At 42.6% G+C, this 24,366-nt stretch overlaps 1 protein-coding gene across 4 annotated transcripts in view; it reads left to right on the top strand.

The window, feature by feature from the left end:
• The window catches only part of INTS7 (integrator complex subunit 7), a 98,283-nt gene extending 83,737 nt beyond the window's left edge, over window positions 1-14,546 (top strand). For 2 of the 4 annotated variants that reach the window (XM_044916363.1, XM_044916361.1), the window contains 3 exons: window positions 9,010-9,108; window positions 10,443-10,628; window positions 14,061-14,415. In XM_044916363.1, the coding sequence (XP_044772298.1) occupies window positions 9,010-9,108; window positions 10,443-10,628; window positions 14,061-14,348 (573 nt within the window). In that variant the 3' untranslated portion in view covers window positions 14,349-14,415. Of the gene's footprint in view, window positions 1-9,009; window positions 9,109-10,442; window positions 10,629-14,060 lie in introns of all 4 variants that reach the window. The other 2 variants (XM_044916360.1, XM_044916362.1) reach the window with 2 other exon arrangements.
• Window positions 14,547-24,366: the final 9,820 nt, after the last annotated feature.

Genomic DNA, 24,366 nt, shown 5'->3' with positions numbered 1-24,366 from the left:
GGCTGGCTTCCAGACGGCCCCCTTCTCATGGTGTCCTCACACCGGGGAGAGAAAGGGAGCTCTGATCACTTTTTTTCTAATAAGGACACTAATCCCATCATAGGGCCCCATCCTCATTTTTTCATCCAAACCTAATAACGTCCCAAAGGCCCCACCTCCAGTTACCAACACACTGGGGCTAGGGCTTCAAAATAGGAGTTTGGAGAATAAAGACATTCAGTCCATAAGACCCCGTCTGTGAACTTACACCTTGGAGAGTTGCCCTTGCCCTGCCCGCCCATTAGATGCTGATATCCCCTGCAGCTCTCTTGTGGCTCCCACTCTTCTCACTGTACTCTCACCTTTTATCAAGTGTTTAAGAAGAAATTGGCAAGATGCGTTGTGGAAGAGTTAGATTAGATTTCAGGACAGGAACTTTCCTGGACATACTGCTTTCCACATATGATTGTCAGTATTTATTTGCTGAACTGAATTGATGGGGGGAGTGGTTTGACACTGAGATTTGGTTGCTAAGGGACAGTGTAAAGATTATCTTTGAAGGAAATATACACATCTCTGCAAGACATTGATTAAATTAAATACAAAGGTTAGAAAGTCCCGGATTCAACAAAGAAGAGTGCTGGTGCTCTGCTAGTCCTCCTGCTGGTTCATTAACCATAATATGTGACTTCATGTCTCTAGACTCTTCCTGTGATGGTAATCTGCTACTAACATACCTGTGGAGGTGTGCCCCAGGCGCCGGTGGCCTCAGAGGCGGTCCACACTGTCCCTGGAGGGAATTGTAAAATCTGCATCCGTTCTTTTAAAACCGAGATTGGTACCTTTTTGCTGGGGAACAGCCTGAGGTCACTTGGGGTCCACTTTAGTCCATCCTTTAAAGAGGTGTCTCTCCTCAAATACTCTTGGCATCAGACTTCCATTACCAGTAGGACATCCCTGCAAATGCTTCCCAGGTTCCTTGTTGCGGGAAGATGAATAATGTTGTGTTAGCAGTTAAACCTGAAGAAAGAGACCCAACGTGTTGGAATCTATGTTGTGGTTTTCTCAAGTAATAGTCCTGCCATTTGTATTATGGGTCTATTGGGCACGAAATGTTCAACACCCTGAAACCAGTGAGGAGTGGATTCTTCTGGTGTGTAGCCTTAATGCCCAACTGTTTAAAACTGTTTACAACATAGGCAACGAGGTGGCACCCTGCTTGGAATCAGGAGCTTAGAAGGGCAGCCAGCAGAGTAGAGTAGTTTTCACCCTGACGCGCTTTGGGGCCACTGATGGGCAAGTAGACTGAGGAGGGGAGGGTAGACCAACAGGAATAGTTCTGGGTCACCCAAAGTTACAAGTGTTCTGATGGTGCTGTAGCTTTTTTTCTATTAAGTTGGTGAATTGTTGTGAAATAGAAAAAATCCTTGAACTAAGAGTCAGGAAACCTAGCTTCTAGTTCTAGCTTGTTTTGTTACCTGTCTGGGTGACCAGCATCATCAGCAAAATTGAGGATTAGCCTGGGTGACCTTTACAATATCTTTGACGGTGTCACAGGTTGTATAATCATCTCCAAACTCATCAAGTTGGATACATTAAATATATACAGCTTTTTGTATGTCAGTCATACCTCAATAAAGTGGTTTTAAATAAATAAATATGTATAATATCTTAGAACTCTTAAATTCTAGCCATATGACTCCTTTTACTAACCCTCAAAGATTCACTGAAGTGACTCTCATCTGCAGCTATTCTGGGAGTTTCAAAACTCAGTTTAATTTGTGAAATGGATTTTTGAAATAAGGTACTCTTACTAAAATTTCAGAATTCTGTAGAGTTGAACTATATAGTCATTCTTAATCTTAATTCCAGTAAGTTTTCACCATTGCTCACTCTCTAGGGACCCATGGCCACAAGAACAGGGAAGTCACCCTATGGACATGGGATGGAAGAACAAGGCAGTGAGGCTCCCCATGGGATTTGGTGTTAAGCCTTGGACATCAGTATACTGTGCTGGCTTCTTTATCATACATTCTTTTTTTTTTAAATCAAATATGCTTGTATGTTTGTTTTTTGTTTATTTTTTTATTAACGTAATATATTTTTTGTTTCAGGGGTACAGGCCTGTGATTCATCAGTCTTACACAATTCACAGCACTCACCATAGCACATACCCTCCCCAATGTCCATCATCCAGCCACCCCATCCCTTCTACCTGCCTCCCCTCCAGTAACCCTCAGTTTGTTTCCTGAGATTAAGGTATTCTTATGGTTTGTCTCCCTCTCTGGTTTCATCTTGTTTCATTTTTCCCTCCCTTCCCCTATGATCCTCTGTCTTGTTTCACAAAATCCTTATATCAGTGAGATCATATGATACTTATCTTTCTCTGATGGACTTATTTCACTTAGCATAATACCATCTAATTTCATCAACGTCGTTGCAAATGGCAAGATTTCATTTTTTTGATGGCTGAATAATATTCCATTGTGTATATATATATATATATATATATACCACATCTTCTTTATCCATTCGTCTGTTGATGGACGTCTAGGCTCTTTCAGTATAGTTTAGCTATTGTGGACATTGCTGCTATAAAGCACTGGGGTGCATGTGCCCCTTCAGATCACTACATTTGTATCTTTGGGGTAAATACCCAGTAGCGCAGTTGCTGGGTCATAGGGTAGCTCTATTTTCAACTTTTTGAGGAACCTTCATACTGTTTTCCAGAGTGGCTGCACCAGCTTGCATTCCCACCAACAGTGTAGGAGGGTTCCCCTTTCTCCGCATCCTCGCCAACATCTGTCGTTTCCTGACTTGTTCATTTTAGCCATTCTCCCTGGTGTGAGGTGATATCTCATTGAGGTTTTGATTTGTATTTCCCTGGTGCCAAGTGATGTTGAGCATCTTTTCATGTGTCTGTTGGCCATTTGGATATCTTCTTTGCAGAAATGTCTGTTCATGTCTTCTGCCCATTTCTTGATTGGATTATTTGTTCTTTAGGTGTTGAGTTTGATAAGTTCTTTATAGATTTTGGATACTAGCCCTTTACCTGATACGTCATTTGAAAATACCGTCTCCCATTCTGTCGGTTGTCTTTTGGTTTTTTTGACTGTTTCCTTTGCTGAGCAAAAACTTTTTATCTTGACGAAGTCCGAATAGTTCATTTTTGCCCTTGCTTCCCTTGCCTTTGGCGATGTTTCTAGGAAGAAGTTGCTGCGGCTGAGGTCGAAGAGGTTGCTGCCTGTGTTCTCCTTTAGGATTTTGATGGGCTCCTGTCTCACATTTAGGTCTTTCATCCATTTTGAGTCTATTTTTGTGTGTGGTGTAAGGAAATGGTCCAGTTTCATTCTTCTGCATGTGGCTGTCCAATTTTCCCAACACCATTTGTTGAAGAGACTGTCTTTTTTCCATTGGACATTCTTTCCTGCTTTGTCGAAGATTAGTTGACCATAGAGTTGAAGGTCCATTTCTGGGCTCTCTGTTCTGTTCCATTGATCTATGTGTCTGTTTTTGTGCCAGTACCATACTGTCTTGATGATTACAGCTTTGTAATAGAGCTTGAAGTCCGGAATTGTGATGCTGCCAGCTTTGCTTTTCTTTTTCACATTTCTGTGGCTATTCGGGGTCTTTTCTGGTTCCATACAAATTTTAGGATTATTTGTTCCATTTCTTTGAAAAAAGTTGATGATATTTTGATAGGAATGCATTAAATGTGTAGATTGCTCTAAGTAGCATAGACATTTTCCACAATATTTGTTCTTCCAGTCCATGAGCATAGAACGTTCTTCCATTTCTTTGTGTCTTCCTCAATTTCTTTCATGAGTATTCTATAGTTTTCTGAGTACAGATTCTTTGCCTCTTTGGTTAGATGTATTCCTAGGTATCTTATGGTTTTGGGTGCAATTGTAAATGGGATCGACTCCTTAATTTCTCTTTCTTCTGTCTTGTTGTTGGTGTATAGAAATGCAATTGATTTCTGTGCATTGATTTTATATCCTGCCACTATACGGAATTCCTGTATGAGTTCTAGCAGTTTTGGGGTGGAGTCTTTTGGGTTTTTACATAAAGTATCATATCATCTGCAGAGAGTGAGAGTTTGACTTCTTCTTTGCCGATTTGGATGCCTTTTCTTTCTTTCTGTTGTCTGATTGCTGTGGCTAGGACTTCTAGTACTATGTTGAATAGCAGTGGTGATAGTGGACATCCCTGCCGTGTTCCTGACCTTAGTGGGATAGCTCTCAGTTTTTCCCCATTGAGTATGATATTCGCTGTGGGTTTTTCATAGATGGCTTTTATGATATTGAGGTATGTCCCCTCTATCCCTATACTCTGAAGAGTTTTGATCAAGAAAGGATGCTGTACTTTGTCAAATGCTTTTTCTGCATCTCTTGAGAGGATCACATGGTTCTTGTTCTTTCTTTTATTAATGTATTGTATCACAGTGATCGATTTGTGGATGTTGAACCAACCTAGCAGCCCAGGGATAAATCCCACTTGGTCGTGGTGAATAATCCTTTTAATGTACCGTTGGATCCTATTGGCTAGTATTTTGATGAGATTTTTGGCATCCATGTTCATCAGGGATATTGGTCTGTAGTTCTCCTTTTTGATGAGGTCTTTGTCTGGTTTGGGGATCAAGGTAATGCTGGCCTCATCAAATGAGTTTGGAAGTTTTCCTTCCATTTATGTTTTTTGAAACAGTTTCAGAAGAATAGGTATTAATTCTTCTTTAAATGTTTGGTAGAATTCCCCTGGGAAGCCATCTGGCCCTGGGCTCTTGTTTCTTGGGAGATTTTTGATAGATAACTGCTTTAGTTTCCTTAGTGGCTATAGGTCTGTTCAGGTTTTCTATTTCTTCCTGGTTCAGTTTTGGTAGTTGATACATCTCTAGGAATGCATCCATTTCTTCCAGATTATCTAATTTGCTGGCATAGAGTTGCTTATAATATTACTTATAATTGTATTTCTTTGGTGTTGGTTGTGATCTCTCCCCTTTCATTCATGATTTTATTTGGGTCCTTTCTCTTTTCTTTTTGATAAGTCTGGCCAGGGGTTTATCAATCTTACTAATTCTTTCAAAGAACCAGCTCCTAGTTTTGTTGATCTGTTCTACTGTTCTTTTGGTTTCTATTTCATTGATTTCTGCTCTGATCTTTATTATTTCTCTTCTCCTGCTGGGTTTAGGCTTTATTTGCTGTTCTTTGTCCAGCTCCTTTAGGTGTAGGGTTAGGTTGTGTATTTGAGACCTTTCTTGTTTCTTGAGGAAGGCTTGTATTGCTATATACTTTCCTCTTAGCACTGCCTTTGCTGTATCCCAAAGATTTTGAACAGTTGTGTTTTCATTTTCATTTGTTTCCATGAATTTTTTTAATTCTTCTTTAATTTCCTGGTTGACCCATTAATTCTTTAGTAGGATGCTCTTTAGCCTCCATGTATTTGATTTCTTTCCGACTTTCCTCTTGTGATTGAGTTGTAGTTTCCAAGCATTGTGGTCCAAAAATATTCAGGGAATGATCCCAGTCTTTTGGTACTGGTTGAGACCTGATTTGTGACCCAGGATGTGATCTATTCTGGAGAATGTTCCATGTGCACTAGAGAAGAATGTGTATTCTGTTGCTTTGGGATGGAATGTTCTGAATAGATCTGTGAAGTCCATGTGGTCCAGTGTGTCATTTAAAGCCTTTATTTCCTTATTGATCTTTTGCTTAGATGATCTGTCCATTTCAATGAGGGGAGTGTTAAAGTCCCCCACTATTATTGTATTGTTGTCGCTGTGTTTCTTTGATTTTGTTATTAATTGGCTTATACAGTTGGCTGCTCCCATATTAGGGGCATAAATATTTACAATTGTTAGATCTTCTTGTTGGATATTCCCTTTAAGTATGATGTAGTGTCCTTCCTCATCTCCTATTATAGTCTTTGGTTTAAAATCTAATTTGTCTGACATAAGGATTGCCACCCCAGCTTTCCTTTGATGTCCATTAGCATGGTAAATGGTTTTCCACCCCCTCATTTAAGTCTGGAGGTGTCTTTGTGTCTAAAATGAGTCTCTTGCAGACAGCGTATTGATGGGTCTTGTTTTTTTTATCCAGTCTGATACCCTATGTCTTTTGATTGGGGCATTTAGTCCATTTACATTCAGGGTAACTATTGAAAGATATGAATTTAGTGCCATTGTATTGCCTGTAAGGTGACTGTTACTGTATATTGTCTCTGTTCCTTTCTGGTCTGTGTTACTTTCAGGCTCTTTCTTTGCTTAGAGGACCCCTTTCAATATTTCTTGTAGGGCTGGTTTGGTGTTTGCAAATTCTTTTAGTTTTTGTTTGTCCTGGAAGGTTTTCTCTCTCCTTCTATTTTCAATGACAGCCTAGCTGGATATAGTACTCTTGGCTGCATATTTTTCTCGTTTACTGCTCTAAATATATCATGCCAGTCCTTTCTGGCCTGCCAGGTCTCTGTGGATAGGTCTGCTGCCAATCTAATGTTTCTAGCATTGTAGGTTACAGACCTCTTGTCCTGAGCTGCTTTCAGCATTTTCTCTTTGTCTCTGAGATTTGTCAGTTTTACTGTTAGATGTTTGGGTGTGGACCTATTTTTATTGATTTTGAAGGGGGTTCTCTGTGCCTCCTGGATTTTGATGCCTGTTTCCTTCCCCAAATTAGGTTAGTTGTCTGCTATAATTTGCTCCCATATACCTTCTGCCCCTCTCTCTCTTCTTCTTCTGGGATCCCAATTATTCTAATGTTGTTTCACTTTATGGTATCACTTATCTCTCACATTTTCCCCTTGTGATCCAGTAGTTGTTTATCTCTTTTTCTCATCTTCTTTATTCTCCATCATTTGGTCTTCTATATCTCTAATTCTCTCTTCTGCCTCATTTATCCTAGCAGTTACAGCCTCCATTTTTGATTGCCCCTCATTAATAGGGGTTTTGATTTCGATGTGGTTAGATTTTAGTTCTTTTATTTCTCCAGAAAGAGATTCTCTAGTATCTTCTATACTTTTTTCAAGCCCAGCTAGTATCTTTAAAATCATCATTCTGAACTCTAGTTCCGACATCTTACTAATGTCTGTATTGATTAGGTCCCTGGCAGTCGGTACTGTTTCTTGTTCTTTTTGTTGAGGTGATTTTTTCCGTCTTGTCATTTTCTCCAGAGGAGAATACGTGAATGAGAGAACAAAATGCTAACAGGGTAACAACGACCCCAGAAAAACACAAAACAAATCAGAAGAGACCTGAAACTGGGGGAAAAGAAGGAAATAAAAATAATAATAATATGATCAGGCTGGTGAATAGAACAGAGCCACACTCTAGATTTTGGATGTATTTTGGTCTCTTAGAAGAAATAGCCTCCCAAAATTTTAAAGAATGAACAACTTATATATATACAAAAAATAAGGCTAAATACAATGAAGGGATAAAATGAGTGTAAAAATGAAAATTAAAAAAGATTTTTAAAAAGGAATTGATAAGATGTTGGTTGAAAAGGGAAGAAGAAAAATTCAACTAAAAAACATAGAAAAATAAAAAAATAAAGAAAATCTAAAAAATTAACTTTGAAAGACTAAAGAATCATGGGGGAAAAGCCATGAATTCTATGTGCAGTATTCCCCACGCGCTGGAGTTCTGCCGTTCTCATTGATCGGTAAACTTGGTCTTGGCTGGCTGTTCTCGCTGATCTTCTGGGGGAGGGGCCTGTTGCCGTGGTTCCCAAATGTTTTTGCCGGAGGTGGAATTTCCCCACCCTTGACGGGTCCGGGCTAAGTAATCTGCTCTGGTTTGCTCTCAGGAGCTTTTGTTCCCTGCAAGCTTTCCGTACAGCTTTGGAGGCCGAGAGTGAAAATGGTGGCCTCCCAGTCTCCGCCCCGGAGGAGCCGAGAACTCAGGGCCCCGCTCCTCAGTGAGCCCCCAGAGAAAAGCAGTCACTCCCGTCTCCCCGGTCTCCGGCCGCACTCCGTGCTCCCCCGGCCTGTGACCAAGTGTTTCTACCTCTGGCACCCGACCCCGTGCGGAGTCTCCAAACCCAGCAGATCCCTGCGGTGCGCTCCCGCACCACTCCTCCTAGGGGAGGAAGGGGAGTCTCCGCGGATCTGCCGCTTGTTGGGTCCCTGCTGGAGGAGCAGTGGCCCGACTGTGCCGCGGATCACGGTTTATGGCAACCCCGAGCTGAGAGCCCGTGCCTTGGCTCCATCTCTGCAGCCGGCTTCCCCGCTCCGATACCTGGGAGCTCTGCCGCACTCAGGCACCCCTGGTCTTTCTGTGACCCTGAGGGTCCTGAGACCACACTGTCCCGCAAGGGTTCCACCCCCGGCTTAGCCACTGGAGTGACGTCCCTCAGCGGAGCAGACTTCTAAAAGTTCCGATTTTGTGCTCCGTGGTTCTATCACTTGCCAGAAGCAGCCGACGGAGGCCCCTCCCCCGCCGTCTATCCTCCCGAATATCGCCTCGGATTCACTTCTCCGCACGTCCTACCTTCCAGAAAGTGGTCGCTTTTCTGTTCAGAGAGTTGTTGCTCTTCTTTTCTTCGATCTCCTGTTGAGTTCGTAGGTGTTCAGAATGGTTTGATCCCTATCCAGCTGAATTCCTGGGACCAGACGAAATTTAGGTCTCCTACTCCTCTGCCATCTTGCTCCTCCCCCTCTTTATCATATAGTCTTGATCCTACTTTAACATATGAGAGTGACTATACTGTAGTATCTAAACTAATTATATAATAATATATCTAATAGCTCTAATGCTACAGAAATGCAAAATTTGTGCATTATTTGGGCTGGAGGATTTTCTTCTAGATTTACTTTTTATTTTATTAAATATACTTTAAAATAAAATAAAAATCTGCAGTTGTAATCCTTGACCTGAATGATTTGGCAAATATTTGGGTGTTATGCCTGTTTACTGACTGGTATGTACCTTTGCAATAATCTTACGACCATTTGTACTTTTTAAACTTCTTCCCGAAAGTACCATTTGTTGATGAAATTTGGAAATTTATTTTTATTTGACTTAGTTTCTTTTTTCCCTCCCAGCATACAGCATGCCTCTGCAATGCCATCATTTCCTTGCTGAAAGTTCCTCTTTCGTTTCAGAGATATTTTTTCCAGAAACTGCAATCTACCAGCATCAAGGTAATACTCTATAGCAAAATATGAAGGTTAATACAAATTAAAAACCCAGTTATCTTCTGGAATGCATGGGATATAGCTCTGCTTCAGGGTCTTACCTTTCGTTTTGATACACCCTTTAGTTGTAAGTTTTTTCTCCCTTTATCAAGTGGTTTCCTAAAGGTAATGGGATTTGGGAGTTAAGCCCTTTCCCTTCTTACTTGTCAGTGCCAGGTGCAGTGCGACAGGCACTTGGGTACCTGGAGCTCTGTCCCTTGTCTCCAAGAATAACTTGAGAGGTTTTCATCATAAGTCCTCTACAAGGATCTTGAGCTGAGTTCGCGTCTGATCGGGCTTTTCAGACCCCATTTAGAGTAAATCAGGTCTGGTAAGACATTACCAGTCCTACCTCCAGAGCGCTTTTGTCTGTGAATATCAAGTTTTGAGGAGTTGGCCAGTGAGAAGAGCTAATATTTTAAAATATTTGAGCTCTCCAAATTCAAAAGCTATTTTTGATTCAAAGAACAGAATTGTTGGAAAAGGTGGAAAACTCACCTCCAAGAGATTTCCTAGATTATCCCTCTGTCAGTAAATGTCTTCAGTGCACTTTTTCATATCCATTTGAATGCTTTTGATTTTAAATAACAGAGCATTCCATTTCAAAATGACCTGAATCACAAGAAAAATTGATTATCTCAGATAAGATGTCTTAAGTAGGATGTGTGCAGGGTTGATTGATGCAATGCTTAGCATCATCAAAAAGACCCACGTCTTCCATCTTTTCATTTAGCAGAATTTGGGCTTTCTGTAATTTAAGGGTATTTGGGATTTTTAATATGTCCTTAAATAAAAACTACTCTAATGAGAGGTTAAAAATGTTATTTGGTTCATTTGTGGAAATTGACTTTTATACCACTGTGACTTGATCATATATGTAATTCTAGAATTTTAAGTTCACTTGCCCTTGAATTTAGTCTATTTAAAATTACATAAGACCAAATTACATAGACAGCAGCTAGACATGAAAATTTACATAGTGCATTTCCCTGCTGGAATTGGTTCATTGTCAAAGAAATGCCCCCCTACAGAAATGAGGAAGACTAGGGCCTTTGCTGTTTTCTGATCCTCAGTTACCCTCACACAGAACTGGGATTTGAGGCATAAAACACAGTGGTATTTAAAGAGGCGTTAGGGAGAGGGACCCCTTGACTTTAAAGGTGCATTTGTCCGGGTGTCCCAGCAGTCAGGTCATTAGCTGTGTGACGTTGTAACCTATAGACAACAATCAGCACAAACATGTTTGTTGGAAGAAAGCTTGTTCTTGCTTGTGAGCATTCGTCTTAATGTTGGTATTCCAGCTTGCTCTGTCGCCATCGCCCCGGAACCCTGCCGAGCCCATCGCTGTCCAGAATAACCAGCAGCTGGCACTAAAGGTAGAGGGAGTGGTTCAACACGGATCTAAGCCAGGACTCTTTCGCAAAATTCAGTCCGTCTGTCTGAATGTTTCTTCCACGCTACAGAGTAAATCCGGACAAGACTACAAGGTAATTTAAAAAAGAGGCAGAGTTGTGATATGGATTTTGTCAGCTCATTCATGGAAGTTTTCCAGTGATTTTCATGGTTAAGCAGATTGCAGTTACACCTCCCACGGGAAGAGATACAGACATAAGTTAAAAGCACCTATTGGGGTTTGAGGGGGCTGATAAATAATAACCTCTCTTTTCTCTGCCTGAACCAGTTGATAGAGACAGCATCCAGGCAGACAGAGATCAAAATATGAGCCTCGCTGTTTAGCGATGGGGACACCTAGCTCAGGTGCCTGGCAACAAGGACTTCCTAGCCTTGTATCTCTGAATTGAATTTTCCCACCCAGCCTCAGCCTGTGCACACAAGAGCCTGCCCCTATAAAATCGATGGCAGGAAGGAGCATCCTGATGTCCAAAGAAGGGAAAGAGAAGGTCTTAGCTCCCCATGCTCAGTTCTTACCCAAAAACTTAGCGGTCAGTAGAATTCACCTCCTCCCCTGGAGACCAGTGTTGTTCATCTCATGAAAAGTCCCTCTACCTGGAGGGAAACATCACGAGTGGGGAATAAGTGCCTCCCTATCCCCCTTGCCCCCCAAAAGCACACATCTAATTATTTTTCTCTATTTTAAGTAGATATTAGCATTTTCTAAAGAAAAAAGGGTAGACAACATTGACAGACAATGGTCAGATAAAGTAAAATCTTCCCTTATGGATGTAACCCTAGGAATTTGCTGCTTTGAGAAATTATGAGGTAGGTAACCAAAAATCGTGCTTGCTTTGTTAGCCAAGGCCAAGGTGCTAAATACCATGGAATACCAGTATTCCAAATGCAGAACGTTCCTTTCTTGAGACATCTCTTTCCAGTTCCTTGGTGGCTTATTCACAGAAAATAGAACAAGGGAGCAAGTACACAGTTGTATGAACAGAGTTGTTCAAATGCCCAAAATTGGTTATGTCCAGGTTTATTGTGGCCATACTTGAATTGAGCTCCATAGTAAGGAAAGGAATTAATATTCCGTAAAGATATAAAAAGAAAACATTTTATTCTCTTTGGTGGTTTTTAGGGAGAAGGTGTGGTTTAAGCCATTTTTATTTCTTGTCTTTGGTAACTTTCTATCCCTTCTTTTCCCACCCTGATAAGGCTCAGGCTTCATTCTCTTGCTCTCTTTGATTCCTACAACACAGACTGTGGTGCCTTATGTAGCCCTGTGTAGCAAATATTTGATGAATGATGACAAAATCATTTACTGTATTTAGATGTAGTACAACTGTTACGTTTGGGCAATCCTTAGGTCGTACTGAGAATTTACATAGTTAACCTACCCCTGTCAGCAGCTGTGTCCTCGTTTAGAGTTTGAAAGAACAGTAATTCTCTTTGTTCCTTGTATATAATGATTTCTACTGTTAAAAAAAAACACAAACATTCAAACCAGGCTTCTGCTTATTAACTTACCTCTCGAGGCATTGCTTAAAGTCAGGAAGCCGCTATAATAAGTCATGTAGTATAAGATTTGTAATGTTACTTGCGGTGAGTTTTCAACTTGAAATGCATCATCCGTTCAGAGCGATCAGGTTGCTTAGGCCTATCTGTAGTCCTTTTAAGGAAGTTCGTGTTTGGTAGGCATATTCTTTTTTTTTTTTTTTTTTTTTTTTTTTTTAAGATTTTATTTATTTATTTGAGCCAGAGAGAATGAGAGAGAGAGAGCAGGAGAGGGAGGAGGGTCAGAGGGAGAAGCAGACTCCCTGCTGAGCAGGGAGCCCGATGCGGGACTCGATCCCGGGACTCCAGGATCATGACCTGAGCCGAAGGCAGTCGCTTAACCAACTGAGCCACCCAGGCGCCCGGTAGGCATATTCTTTAGGGGCATAAAAACCGTACAGAAGTTGTGCAAACAAACAGAACGGAGCCTATAAATAATCCTAAGATCTCGAATTGGTCAGTGACTTCATTTCATCGACATTACAGGTAAATGTCTCTGGAAAACTGATGTCAAGATATGCTCATTTAGTCAGAGTTTCAGGGCATATTTATATCATTGATTAGGCAACAGAAACACACACATAAACCTAGAGCAGTCTGGCCAAATAGTCATTAAGGTTACCTTTATATGCGTTCCAGAATAAGTGTCTCTCTTGGCATACTTCATCTTGGGTACAGGTCAGGGTGTACCAGCAGGTGTTACTCTGTTTTTCGAAGGACAAAGACATGGGTGTCTAGCTAAATAAGTGAACAAGCCCATAAACCTGTGTTTTATAATATATTGTGCTGCCAGTCTGAACAAGATACTGAGTATTACGTAAGCACTGTACAAGTTCTAAAGTTAATTTGTTAAAGGAGGGAGGAACAATTACATTACTGAAGCAATATAAAACCAGACGAGTTAGGAGGAAGAACCCTAACTTGTATTTACTTAGTGTTAGGTTCTTTTTCAGTCTCTTAGATTTTAAACTTCCTGCAACAGGTAATTGCTCCCTGTTTCTTCAGAATATCTCCTCACAGAGTAAAGAAAAGTAAAGTAAAGAAAGATGGGAATTGGAGTTGGGGTCGGGTAAGCGAGTGTAGTAGAAGAAAATTTTCTCTTCCATTGTCTTAGGGTCTCCTGCTGGGCCTAAGATTAAACTGATATTATTAACATGAGAAAGGCATACAGGTTTGTTAGAATTGTACCTATACATGGGAGTCTTCACAAGACAATGGAAACGCAAAGAAGTGACCAGAGCAGAAAGCTTACATAACTTTTAGACAAACGGTAAATTTGTGAAGACAGAAAACAAGGGCGAGGGGCAGTAAACTGGGGAAGTGATTGGGAGAGAGGCGGCCAGGGGGGTGGGGGGCACCTGTGGGAGATAGGGGTTATTGTAGTTTATTTGTGGAGGTACATTTCAGCATTGACTCCCAGTCTCTAGTGATAAGGATGTTCTCTTCTTGGTACAGAGAAGGGCACTTTCTCATGGGAGATTTTATGGCCTGTTTTAGGTAAAAATGCGGCGGTCAGAGAGCCCTTCCTCCATCTGCTGTTTCTCAGGTGCCTTTAGCTTAAAATAATGTGCCAAAGCAGCATATTTTGAGGTAGCATGTCCTGAGCTCCTTCACAAGGAAGAAAGGCCAGCATATGAAGGGGTTGAGAAAGGCTCTGGGAGCTCATTCTACTCAGGGATAGTGAGGAGGCAGGATGGCTTAATGGTGAAGAGTGTAGGCTCTGGAGTTAGCCTGCCTAGGTTGCCTAGCCTGCCACTCCTTAGCTATGTGACCTTGGAGAAATTACTTAAACTCTCTGCCTCAGTTTCCTCATCTGTAAGTCAAGGGTAAAAATAGTACCTAAACCTCTTAGTTGTTTGCAGGGATTAAGTAAGCACTTCATATGGGGCCTAGCTCCAGTAAGTGCTTACTCCAGTAAGCACTCAGTAAATGTTAGCTGTTGTTGTTATTTAACAATTTTTTCATTCCAGATACCCATTGACAATATGACCAATGAGATGGAGCAGAGGGTTGAACCTCATAATGATTACTTCAGTACTCAATTTCTGTTGAACTTTGCTATCCTTGGAACACACAACATTACAGTAGAATCTTCAGTGAAAGACGCCAATGGTATTGTATGGAAGACAGGTCCCAGAACTACCATATTTGTAAAATCCCTGGAAGACCCTTACTCCCAGCAAATTCGCCTACAACAACAGCAAGCCCAGCAACCATTACAACAGCAGCAGCAACGAAATGCCTACTCACGGTTTTAGCCACATGAGGAATGCACTCCTGGCTTTATAGGAATTGATCAAATGGGCAAAAATAATTTGATTTTTCATATGGATTCAGATATGGAAGTTAGAATGTGGAGTCCATTTTTCATTGGTTTCTATAATGTAATACTCTGGGGAAAAAAAGGTTTGTTTTTCTTTAGAAATTTAATTTGAGAAATAACTGCGTTCCTAGCCAGCAAGATTTTTTTATCCTTGTTCCTTCTTAAACCAAGTCCTTTATCATCTGTTTGACATTTTCATTGTTTTATTATTGTTTTTATGTTGCTGAGCCTTTTCTTTCGCTTTCAAGAAAAGTCATGTGTTGGGATCACTGCATTTATAGATTTGACTCCCTGTTCACCAAAATACATCACTCGCTACCTGGCACAGATAATTCTGAGCGAGGCATTGGGAAATTCTGACCGGTTAGTACAAAGTTGACCTGTGGTAGCAGGAACCGCATTCTCCCCTGGATTGACTTCAGTGTGTCCCCTGAAATCCAGTTTTCTGGATTTTGAGAGCATGCAGTCTAGCAGAATTGAAACACCGTGCTATATTATTTCAGCTACTTAACCTATCTTTTCTATGCTAACACAATCTTAATTTATTGTTTTAGTATTTAATTGACCTGAAAAAAACAGGTAACAAATACATACAAAAATTGGAGATTAATCATTGGTGTTTTCTAGTATGTGTATGGTTTTGTTTATAGTATAGACTTTTTACATTATTTCTAAGAGCGAAAAAACTCACTCACATGTACTATCTTAATTTTTCAAATTAGGAAGGCAGATCTTTTGATTGGTTTGGTTTCTTCTTGGCAAGTTATGTAATACTAGACTTGATTGTCTAGAAAGAACAGCCTCTTTATAACACAACCTCAATTAGTTGGGATGCTCAGGGAATAGAAGTTTTCTGGTTAGCCAGAAGACCCCTTTTTTTCTATTTCAATACTGGTTGAAAACTGTTATAATAATAAACTTTCTTGTCTTAACACGGTATACTGGATGCAATTTACCTGTTCATTCTTCATTTGGGATAATTCAGTGCTCGGGATCATGGTTTTCTAAACATCAGGGATCATAGGGTTGCAGATGTTGTTGATGATATGGACAGTTGGGCTGTAAGCAGCTCCTAAGATGAAGCAGGACACATTCCCTGGAAGCTTCCTTTTAAAATAAATCTCTCATTTTCTTTGCTTGTGTTTTGCCTTTTCTTTTTTTCTTTAAAGACAACATTAGCTCAAAGGGAAAAAAAAAATGAGTTGGTTTTTCCTTTTTCCTTGTCATGTCGCCTCCAGTGGTGAGAAGTGATTGGCAACTCAGATTCCTCTGAGATTGCATAGCTCCATGAGCTGTTGTCCCAGCAAAGCACCCTCTGCTGCCATTGGCCAGAACATTGTCATAAAACATGTAAGTCCACAGTGTCCACTGAGGATGCCATCCCTTTAAATGCAGCCCGGTTGTGGACAGTGCACGATGTGGACAGCTGTGACAGCATCTGGGAACACAGGCCTGAGGAAGAATTGCCAAAGCAGTGTGGAGGAGGTATGCAGGACCCCTTTCCTTCTCATCAGGCATGGAAAAAACTGGACCAGAAAGCACAGGTTGCACTTTTGTTTCTGATGAATTAGCTCTGTGACCCGGGGCAAGTTACTTTATCTCTCTAGAGTAGCTTCTTTGTAAAATGACTGAATTAGACTAGATCTCTTAACTCCAGTCTAGAGTTTTATCAGGTGACTAAAAGACCAAAAAAAGAGCTCTTTTATAAGGGGGAAACAAAAAAATTTTTTTAATTCATTGTCTATTTTCAGAATGAAATTTTATAATGTCAATTTCAGGTTTCTGGTACTATTTCAAGGCAGAATTCTCAAGAAAAGCAAATCTTGTAAGCTACCAATTCCCCCCGGTTCCCTTTGAGACCTTCCCAGAATTTATGTTCTTAAAAGGCTTTTTTGATAGCTACAGTTATAAACTCTTTGATTTGGTGTACTGGATGGCTCCTGGCACAAACTTGGAAAGGAATTACTAATAAAAACAAATCCAAATAGTTCAGAGTAGGAAAATAACTCTGTGAAGCAAAAAAGGCTATTTTAATTGAGTGTGTCCATTAGATCCAGGATTGGAACTCTGCTTTTATGTTTGGTATGTCTGCTGCATTCTTGGCATCAACTGCTAAGCAATTATTTGAGGTAAGGGGAAATTGCATTTATAATTTCAACACTACAGTAATGAATGAAAAGAAAAAGAAATACTCAGGGAAAGATGAAGGAAGGAAAGATACACATGCAGATTGTGAAGTGAGCATGTCCCCTGAACTTAGAAATATGGATAGTAATAGGGTGCTGGCTGATTGATTCTAGGAAGACAGGACTAATTTTTCTCTGTTTAGCCACTTTGCGATATAACCTGGTGGCCTCAGAGCACAGCGTCTGGAGCCACACTGTCTGGGTCCCAGTCCGAACTCTAAGTATATGACCTTGGGCAAGCGACTTGATATCTCTATGCCTCAGTTTTCTTAATCCTAAAATCAGGAAATATAATTGTGCTTCATGGGAGAGGTGTGAGGATTAAGTGAGTTAATAGAATTAATATATGTAAAGCATTTAGCATGCTCCTTGCACATAGTAAGCAGATATATGAGTTTGCTAGCATTGTTACTATTTTATCCTCCCTAATACTATTTTTCACAGTGTTAGATCAATTCTTAATCTTAGCATTTTATTTATTCACAATAAAAGTCACTGCTGTTTTGCTACTAAACACACATTTAAGCTATCTTCCCCTCATTTTCAATTTGGGTATATCGAATAATAACAAAATAACTTAATGTTGACCCAAACAAAATGGAATTTCTGTCTACAACCAGTATTATAAATCCTATTAAAATATTTAAAGACATATGTACAAAGAAAATTATGAAAGTACTTTCTAAAGCTGCTGATTGTCTTCAGTAGTGACAGTAATAGTACATTGACTATTTAGAAATTAAAGTACTATTATATTCCAGCTTAGCCTAAGAGATCTTGTGATACGACCTTTGTCGCTCAAACTAACCAAGGTGGCAGATAATGTGCAACTGGAGATACGAAGTCACTTTTCACATTAAGGTATGGTTCCCAGAAGAACAAACCAAGCAAACCAAGATCCTCAGACTAGGGTCCCAGAGATGTCAGTTTAAGTTCTATTTATAAGACTCACTTGCCATGGATCCTCAGATCGGTCCCTTGGTCCTTCTGTGCCAATACCTGCCAGCACTGAGAATAAGAGGATCCTGCCACTTGTTATGTAGTGTGTATGCAGCACTCGTCCAATAGAACTTTCTGTGATGATGGAAATGTCCTAAGTCTGGCTATCCAAAATAACCACTAGCCCTACGTAGCTATTGAGTGTCTAAAATACAGCTAATGTGACTGAATCTTTTATTTACTTGTAGTCCGGTTAAATTTAAATAGCCTCGTGTGGCTACCACTTGCAGAATTGGGACAGTGCAAGAGTTGAGAAGAAATGAGATTCACTATTCCCTTAGGACCTAGGTAATTCTTGAATAGATTTCTAGGTAAGAGGACTATATTGGAATTCTTTGGCTAACCAAAGGGTTCGCATGGAAGACTGTAGATGACAAGGAAGGCATTTGGGGTTTGTGGGTTTGCCTTGCTTACTACTTACTACTACTTAGTAGTACCGTGTTGCTCAACCAAACAGCTGGTCCTGTTCTTTCTGTAATTTGCCCTTGGATTTAGCCTTTGTCAGTCACCAACATTAAAACGACAAGGTCCAAAAGTCTGGTGAATGGGCTTAGATCTCCCAGCAGCCAGAGGTTACAGTCTTTCTTTCCATTGCTTGCCCAAGAACACAAAGACCTGTAACACCACGGACAAGTATTTTATTGGTTTGACTGGAGCGAGGTCATTATTATTCTGTACTATCTCCCAGTCTAAAGTATTCATTCTATGAGTAGTTTAATTTGTAATTGCAATTGGGATTTAAACAGAGTGAGTCATAGTTTTCTCCTTAACTAGTAAACCAAGACCCGGAGCCATTGATACCCACTTTCTAATGAAGAATGCTAAGTGTTGTAAATTTGCTTTTTTCAAATCTCCCACAGGTACAAAGCATTTTTCAGTCTTTATCTTTTCCCTTATCTTCCTTCTTACTTGCTAAACTCTCCTGGAGCAATTCTGTCCTGCGCAGTCAAGTTTGTTGTGCAATAATTGTCGTCTGTTTAGATCTGGTTAAAGATTGAAACCTTGTGAAATGAGTTTGGGGATTATCTTCCTCTCACATCATGTCTACAAGGTCTAGCTTTTGTCTTGTGATACTTAGCTGACAAACTGACATTAAAAATATTTTTATTGTTTACAGAGAATTATTTTTAGCAAATTATAAAGGTGAAATAATACGCATTCACTTGGTATTAGGAAATGAATCAGTCAGCAAAGTGAACATCTCCTACCCTCACGAGACAGGATGAGTTAAAGAAAATCAGATTGTTTTACAGAGAAAAAGTGTTCTCTGCTTCATCTTTTGGTTTTCTTGGGAGATTTCATTTGTGGATTTTGATGAAGCTTATTTGTGGCTATGAAGCAAAAATATTTCAGATAGAAAAGAAAGACAACATAGAGCTAAATTAGACTGAAGAATTATGAGAAGATATCAATGTCGAGTTGTGTTTCCAAGGCCATGGAAGGTGAGAATAGGCCGTGCTGCCTCGAGTTGCACCCCGTCCCCCTCCCCCGCAATGGAAGCAGTGAAGATAATGATGCTTTTTGCCTGTGTCATCTCACTCTGAGATGAGCAAAGTGATGACAAATTGTTAACACTTGTGGCCCCCATCTTGCTTTCCCTTCCCCACCCCCACGCACTAGGCAAAGGCAGATACCATGTGATTAGGAGAGTCAGTTCTGAAGCTCTCCACCCCCCCCCCCCCCCCTCCCCCACACACACACACGACACACACACACAGGACAAGAGCAGATGAAAAGCCTATTGTGGAAACGTAAGTAGGGGAGAAGGGCTTCCCAGCTCTGAGCCCCACACTGCGCCAGACTCTGAGCTGGGGGTGGGAAATGCAAAAGGAATCTGACAGGGAGAGCCTCAGGCAACTTACAGTCTATTGACAGAAAAAGAAAAAAAAAAACAACTTGTATTTTTACAGAATGTGGAGAGAGCATTATAAAAGCCATTGACAGAGCCCAAAAGGTGGCATTTCTGAAATTCTAATAGCGTCTCCCCTTGTATGTAACAGGCCAGGCTCTTAGGTAATTAGAAAATGGCCATCATTTGACATTTTCTCCTTTCGCAGCTCTTGGAAGTGCAAGTGTTCCTTCCTTCTCAGAGAGCCTCTTGACAGAATCAGGGACAGTTGGGCACCTACTCCTTGGAAGCCAGAGAGGAACATAAGAGCATTTGGAAAAAAGATACACCCCTAAAGTGTGACGTCAACATTTGGCCTTGAGGAGACAAGAGCTTACACTCCAAAAGAATTAAATATTGTCTCATGTTGCAGAAACTACTGCTGATTCTAGCCAGGCCGTTGGACGACACAAACCTCCAATGTCACATTTCAAGGTATCAGGGCCTTGGGGAGAAATGACTGTAATCACAGAATCACTTAAGCAACATCAGATCTATCCTAGTGGTTACAGTGTCCCCTGGGATGCTCAAAAGCATCTTAGCCCTGGCTAGAATTCTCTCAGGGAGTGAGCTCATCAGGAATCTCTCCTTGAGGGCCCTTGACACAGGAGAGGGCCCACGAGTCTGTCCTAAGCACTACCTCTCCCTCCTTCCTCACCCAAGCGGCTGACCAGAAGTAGCTGATGGAAAGCACTTTTCCTTCATCCTGAGCACTAGAGGTGCCTCAGCTGACATCACAGGGCTCTGTGGCTCAGTCAGCAACATTCGTCTGAGCTGGAGTTTGTGAATTTGGACAGATTCCTCAGACCTATGCCAAAGGCACAACCAACAAGGACACAGTTTTAAAACAGCTGACCCTTTTTATTCATTCACCAAATGTTTATTGAACACGTATAGAGTACCAGGAGCTGGGATTGCAGTGATCGACAAGCTCCTTGGGTTTATAGCCATGCCATTTGTTTGTGCACAGACCATGGGAGGGAAGGCCATGGGAAACCCACCATGCTCTTGATTATGCTGGTAGGCCTGAGCTGCCTAGGTAGTTGATCGTTTGCTCCAGTGAAAGGGGAGAAGAATGGGTTTGGACAGGACTGTCTGGGCTAGAGTCACTGCTGTTTCCAGTGTGACCCTTCGGGAAAGCACTCAGGCTGAGTTCTTCCTTATAGCCAACCTGAACCCCTCACAGCAGTCGACCGCCTGCTTCAATTCCCCGTGTTTGAGGGAAATGGAAAACTCCCCAAAACCATGGTCATAGGGAAATAGCTCTAATCACAACACAGTCTCCCCTGACCCCAGCTGTGCCACACTGAATAGCCTTTCTGTCCCTCCAGACTGGGCAGAAACATCGTCCCTGACTCCTCCGAGCAGACATGCCAGTTGGTATCCCTCTGTGACCAGGAGCAAATCCAGTCTTGTGTGCAGGGGTCGGCTACCTGCTGTGTTGGCACAGATGTGGACAAATGGTGGTGAAAGTGGCCATGTGCTGTTCATGGGAAGAGACAACCCCCTCCGCTCTCCCATGCCCCACACCAACCCCCTGCCTATTCTCAGTCACTGTTTCCTCTCCTAACATCTGAGCCTTGGCTAATGACTGCCCTATTGAAGAGCTGTGTGCATTCAATGCAAGGACCCACCAAGTGCCTCTGGGGGGGAGTGGGCGGCGGGGGCTGGTGGCCCAGGGGATGGTGGGAAAAGAAACTCGAGCCTCATGAGATAGTGATGTTTCACATCATCTCTGCTTTAAAGGAAGATGATGTCCCAGGGCATTTGAGGACCCTAAAGGTACTAAAATGTCTTAGACTCACAAGAAATGTATTATTCTCTCTCAGGAGGAGGACATTTACATTTACCAGCATCCATGTCAGCACAATCTTTGAGCCCCCGGGGGAGGGGGGAGGGGGACAAAAAGAGAAGTGTCAGGAGTGCAGTGAGCAAACCCAGTCTTCTCTGTCATTCTTTCTGAGTTATTTAGCAGCTGCACAATAAGTGGGCTTATAGCCAAACTCCATTCTTGCCATCAGATCTATTGTATAAGCCCCATGACTCAATGGACACTTATTACCTGACTGAACATAACTATTTTCCTATTGAGGAGACTTCGCTGTTTTTGCCAAATGCAGAACATGAGGCAAGGGGACTTGAAATGAGAAGTTTAAGTTGGGGAGAAGGAAGAACTTAGTGACCTGTGAAAATAATTAAGGGAGGAGGCATTAGGACTGTGTGAGCTCTGCTGTCCAACCACAGGGATGCATTTGCCAACAGCCTCTCTGGAGGCAGAGGGATGGACTGTTTGACCCCTTGGCTCCATTCCATCAGCAGGCGCTCCTGCAGGCGGCAGGCTCTCTGGCGGAGGGCTCTGCCTGGGAGAGGGGGTGCGCCCACCAAACACACGCCGTCCAGACAGCGCTCAGGCAGTGCGGCTGCAGATATAAGTAACCCCTGCCTGCCTCTTTCTGGCCTTAGAGCAAATGCATCTGGCCATATCCCAGAATGACGTCAAGGGAACAAAGAAGTGGGGGCAGGGGTGCGGGGGTCGGGCTTGACGGCTGAGAGGGCTGGTGAAGAGGTTATGTTTCCTCTCACCTCCGAAGTGTGTCTGAGATACGTGTCTAGGCAGGGAGAGGAGCTGTCCTACTTTTGAGGGAGGAGGACTGTCCTTCACAGTGTTCCCTCCTTCTCTTTCCACTACCCTCATTCTCGTTCACAGCCTCATTATGTCTTCCTGGGTATCACCTTCACTTCCTCTTTTCCTTGTTGCCCATTTCTGTGTCCTCTGAGTAATCTTTACTTCCCATTGCTTCCCAATTCCCATTGCTTCCCTACTCCCATTGCTGGTTCGAAACTTTTATTCCCACTGGGTTCCCGAAACAGCCTGAATTCTTCAGGGTATCACTGAAGACCCTCCACAGTGAGACGCCAGCCTAGCAGCCCCGAGGGCCTCACCTCTCGCCACACTTCCACGTATATCTTAGTCTGTGGAAAAAGCTAGCGTCCTGGACATCCCCAGAGCTCAGTCTGCACATTCTCACCGTCATGGCTTTGTTCATATTTTCCCTCTGCTTGAATCCTTCTCTCTCCATCACTGAAACGTCTGCCCATCCCTCCAGGTTCATATTCTCCAGCCAGACGCAGGAGTCAGGGTTCCTGCCTGGCCCGTATCGTATTCAATCTGGTGTGAAGCCATCAGGCTGCCTGGCCCTTGGGGTCAGCATAAAGGTGGACACGTGGTGGCTAATGTGGCCCTGCCCTGCTGATGAGACCCAGTGACTCCCTCCACCGCCCCACCCCCCATCGGCCTCTGGCTCTTCTCTGGCCTCCGGCGCTGGTTCACGTCTCTGCATGGAGCAGCCCTGTCTGACCTGCCTGCTGACCCCATGTTCACCTTGGAGACAAGAGCAAGCTTTCTACTGTTTCTGAGCTCTGAGCAGTGTAATGGCGGGAGCACAGCCTACTGGTATGGCGGACCCAGTGGAGGCCCAGAGTACAGCTCAGGCTCTAATCTGAGGCCTGAGGCAAGAGGGAGTGGACCAGTACCTAGAACTCACAAGGAGAAAAAAAAATTTTTTATTTTATTTTATTTTATTATTATTTTTTTTTTTAGATTTTATTTATTTATTTGAGAGAGAGAGCATGAGAGAGGGGAGGGTCAGAGGGAGAAGCAGACTCCCCGCCGAGCAGGGAGCCCGATGCGGGACTCGATCCCGGGTCTCCAGGATCATGACCCGAGCCGAAGGCAGCCGCCCAACCAACTGAGCCACCCAGGCGCCCCCCAAAAAATTTTTTTTGAGAGAGAGAGCTCAAGCCAGTGGCTGGAGGGCGGGGGGCGGCAGCGGGGAGGGGCAGAGGGAGAGAATCCCAAGCAGTCGCCTTGCCCCCAGCATGGATCCCGACATGGGACTCCATCTCCCAACCCTGAGATCATGACCTGAGCCCAAATCAAGAGTCAGACATTTAACCGACTGAGCCACCCAGGCACCCCGAAAAAAATTTTTAGATCATTTATCTGACTCTTTCCTTGGCGTCCTGTTCATTATCCTCCAACACCAGCTGGAATTGGGTCAGAATTTAGAATGCATGGTTTAGAAAGTTTTGGGTTCCCCTGTTTCCAGCCAGGTTCTTCCCTGTCCATCCCTCCTTCCTCCTTCCCTATCTCTCTTCCTGCCTTTTCCATGGACTGACTGAGTGCTTGTTACATGCCGGGCACTGCAGCAGGTAGGGTCTGTGCTCCCAGGAAGCTTTGGTGACTGGTCATCATATATGTCAGGGTGATAAGTGTTTGCCCATAGTGCCGACCGCTAGCTGAGGGGCCAACACGGCACGGAGGGAAGACTGAGCAGCATACTGCATTATTTTTCTTATTGACTGAGGAGGTATCTAAAGTGCTGTCGGGAAGACCCTGTGGGAGGTGAAGGGAGCAATGGAAGGTACGTGGGAAGAAAAGGCCAGGAGAGGAAGCCAGAGATGGCCTTTGGCTTCCTACCACTCCAGCCCAGCCTGACTCTAGGACCGCTGCACATCAGACTCATACAGTTCAAATCAGATGTTTTCACTCCTTCCTGTATGGGTCGTCTATTGGATTGCTGGGCAGCTCATGTTTCCCCCTCGCATCTCCATGTGCTTTCTCAGCATCTACTCCACACACTTTGGACAACAGGACCTTGCTCTGGGTGGCTGGACCTGAACAGGTAACATCCGGAGCCATCCAAGGCCGTGTTTTTTGCTATATAAAAGAAGACGGCCCAGCTGAGCTCCTGTCCAAGGTGCCCTGAGCTGCCCTTGTGTCCTTATAATGCAGCGAAATGTTTATCGTTGTGCTTTTCTTTCGGGCACTCCCCAACACATGATCTTTCCCTAGTCCACAATGCCCTGAGGAGTGGAGG

Source organism: Neomonachus schauinslandi, chromosome 6 (genome assembly GCF_002201575.2).
Source record: "Neomonachus schauinslandi chromosome 6, ASM220157v2, whole genome shotgun sequence".
In the NCBI taxonomy this organism is placed as follows: Eukaryota; Metazoa; Chordata; class Mammalia; order Carnivora; family Phocidae; genus Neomonachus; species Neomonachus schauinslandi.
Note: the sequence above shows the minus strand (reverse complement) of the source record. Positions and strands in the feature narration are given on the sequence as shown.